The sequence below is a fragment of the Triticum urartu genome, chromosome 3 (genome assembly GCF_003073215.2).
Source record: "Triticum urartu cultivar G1812 chromosome 3, Tu2.1, whole genome shotgun sequence".
NCBI lineage: Eukaryota > Viridiplantae > Streptophyta > Magnoliopsida > Poales > Poaceae > Triticum > Triticum urartu.
The window spans coordinates 729,879,936-729,881,819 of record NC_053024.1 but is presented as its reverse complement, the minus strand read 5'-3'; the positions used below and the strand labels follow the sequence as shown (position 1 = coordinate 729,881,819).

General features: G+C 53.6%; 1 protein-coding gene across 1 annotated transcript; it reads right to left on the bottom strand.

The window, feature by feature from the left end:
* Positions 1-233: 233 nt before the first annotated feature.
* Positions 234-1,632, bottom strand: LOC125549485. Its single transcript, XM_048712892.1, has 2 exons — positions 1,276-1,632; positions 234-1,140 (listed from the first exon to the last, which is right to left on the bottom strand). Exons 1-2 carry the CDS (start codon positions 1,562-1,564, stop codon positions 416-418), a joined length of 1,014 nt encoding a protein of 337 aa, XP_048568849.1. The 5' UTR covers positions 1,565-1,632; the 3' UTR covers positions 234-415.
* Between the last annotated feature and the right edge of the window lie 252 nt (positions 1,633-1,884).

Below are 1,884 nucleotides of genomic sequence, written 5' to 3'. Positions count from 1 at the left end.
TTTGTTTATCATGAATTGGCTTATCTTTTCTTCAACGTGTCTATTTTTTTCTCTACCAATGTTGTTTAATTGCTGTTTTTGTGTGTTTGAGGAAATGGTGTCAAGTTGTTCAACAAGTACGTCTACATTTTCCTTTCACTATGTTTTTAGTCATTAGTCAGAGCTGCATATTATATATTGTACAGAGTAACAAAAAGATTCAACTTATAAAAGACTTCAAATGCTACATATTCTTCGGTAATAAATTTATTTCATTTCATCATTTGCAGTATCAATTTCACAATCATGTTTATGTGCGTATCCGAGTGACATGATCATGTGTGTCTTTGGTGGCATCCGTATATCATAAATCATCTTTGCTTATTCCTGGGCTTAGTCTCAAATGACTCGAGAGTTCGCCCCCGACGCACGGTGTTTAATTGGCCTTGGTGGTGACCATGGAGATCCCGCCATGGTCACGCCCGAACCTGGCAACCTTGCAGTCGGTGGAGAAGAGGTCAGAGGAGACGTAGCTGGCGGCGCCGCCCATGATGGGCATGTTAGCGCTCACGCTGAGCTTGTTGACGTAGTCCGTGCGGTAGGTCTGGCCGAGCACTCCGTGGACATCGTCGGTGAGGGCGTGGAACTTGAAGCCAATGTCGAAGTGTGCGAGGCTGTCTTCCTCTGTCACACCGTAGTTGTGGATGCGGGAGTCCTTCTCCGTGATGGGCACCACATTGGCCAAGATATCAAACACCCCCTTGAGCTGGACCCTGACGCCGTTGGTCGCGGAGGTCCTGGTGACGGTCAAGGTGGGCACGATGGTGGACTGCCACTCCGCATCGTTCTCGGTAGGGATGTCGATGGGCATGCCGTCAAAGGTCAGCTCAAGGCGGTCGACGTCGCTGTCCCACTCGACGGTCTTCTGGGTGGCCATGTAAAGGCGGTGGTCGGCGAAGCGGATGCCAAGGGCCTGGATCCAGGTGAAGTCGCGGCTCATGGTGGGGTTACGCTTGCCGATGAAGTGGGCATTGATGTGGAGGTCGGCGTCGGAGACGACGCAGAAGCTCTGGTCCTTCTTGCCATGGAAGTAGAAGTTGTTGCCGTCGGCGCCAGTGAAGCGCGGGTCACCGCAGGACACCCCGGGGTAGAAGTCGCACACTTGAAAACAATGTCAATTACTTTAGGCACCTCATTCTTAGTTGATCTGGATCGGCACAGCATATAGCTAGGATCTACTAACAATGATATATTGGAAGTATGTACTAGTATATATGCTAGTATAGGTAGGCTTACTGCAGTAGGTCTTGCAGCCTGGGCACATGACGATGCACTCGTGGGGGCAGCGGACCTTGTCGCAGGTGGCGACGCAGGGGTTCTTCTTGTCCTGTTGGTCGTCGCAGGTGAGCACCTGGTCCCTCTTCCCGAACCGTCCCGGGTGGATCGTCTTGAAGTTGGACGGTAGCTTAGGAGGCGGAGGGCCCTTCTTCCCCTGAGCGGCGGCCGGCACGGCGTTGCACAGGACCACCAGCACTGCCGCCGCGGCGACCACACCCATGGACAGCGACGACGATGCCCTCGCCATTGCTAGCTTCGTTCAGCTAGCAGTGTGGAGGATCAAGTGTGGTAGCTAGGTCTGGGTTGGGTGCGATGGGGTTGATGGTTGTGTGGCATGGAAATTTATAGGGCGGGGCGGGCAACGGTGCATGAAGAGAGTGGAGGGGAGAGTCGTTGAAGTACGTGGCGGCCAAGGGACGACAGCTAGCGTGGTGCGTGCGTGCATGCCACCGCCGGCTGCGCAGGCGCAGGAGGCGCCCGGCCGGCGTGCGTCGTGTTGACTCTTGAAAGGAAGCATCTGCATGGGACAAAATGATATCCTGCATACGATCCGAGAAATGCTCAGAT

Coding starts and splice junctions, on each gene's coding strand:
- LOC125549485 (XM_048712892.1), bottom strand. CDS start 1,564: ATGGCGAGGGCATCGTCGTCGCTGTCCATGGGTGTGGTCGCCGCGGCG. Junction 1,141..1,275: donor AGGCTGCAAGACCTACTGCA/GTAAGCCTACCT, acceptor ATTGTTTTCAAG/TGTGCGACTTCTACCCCGGG.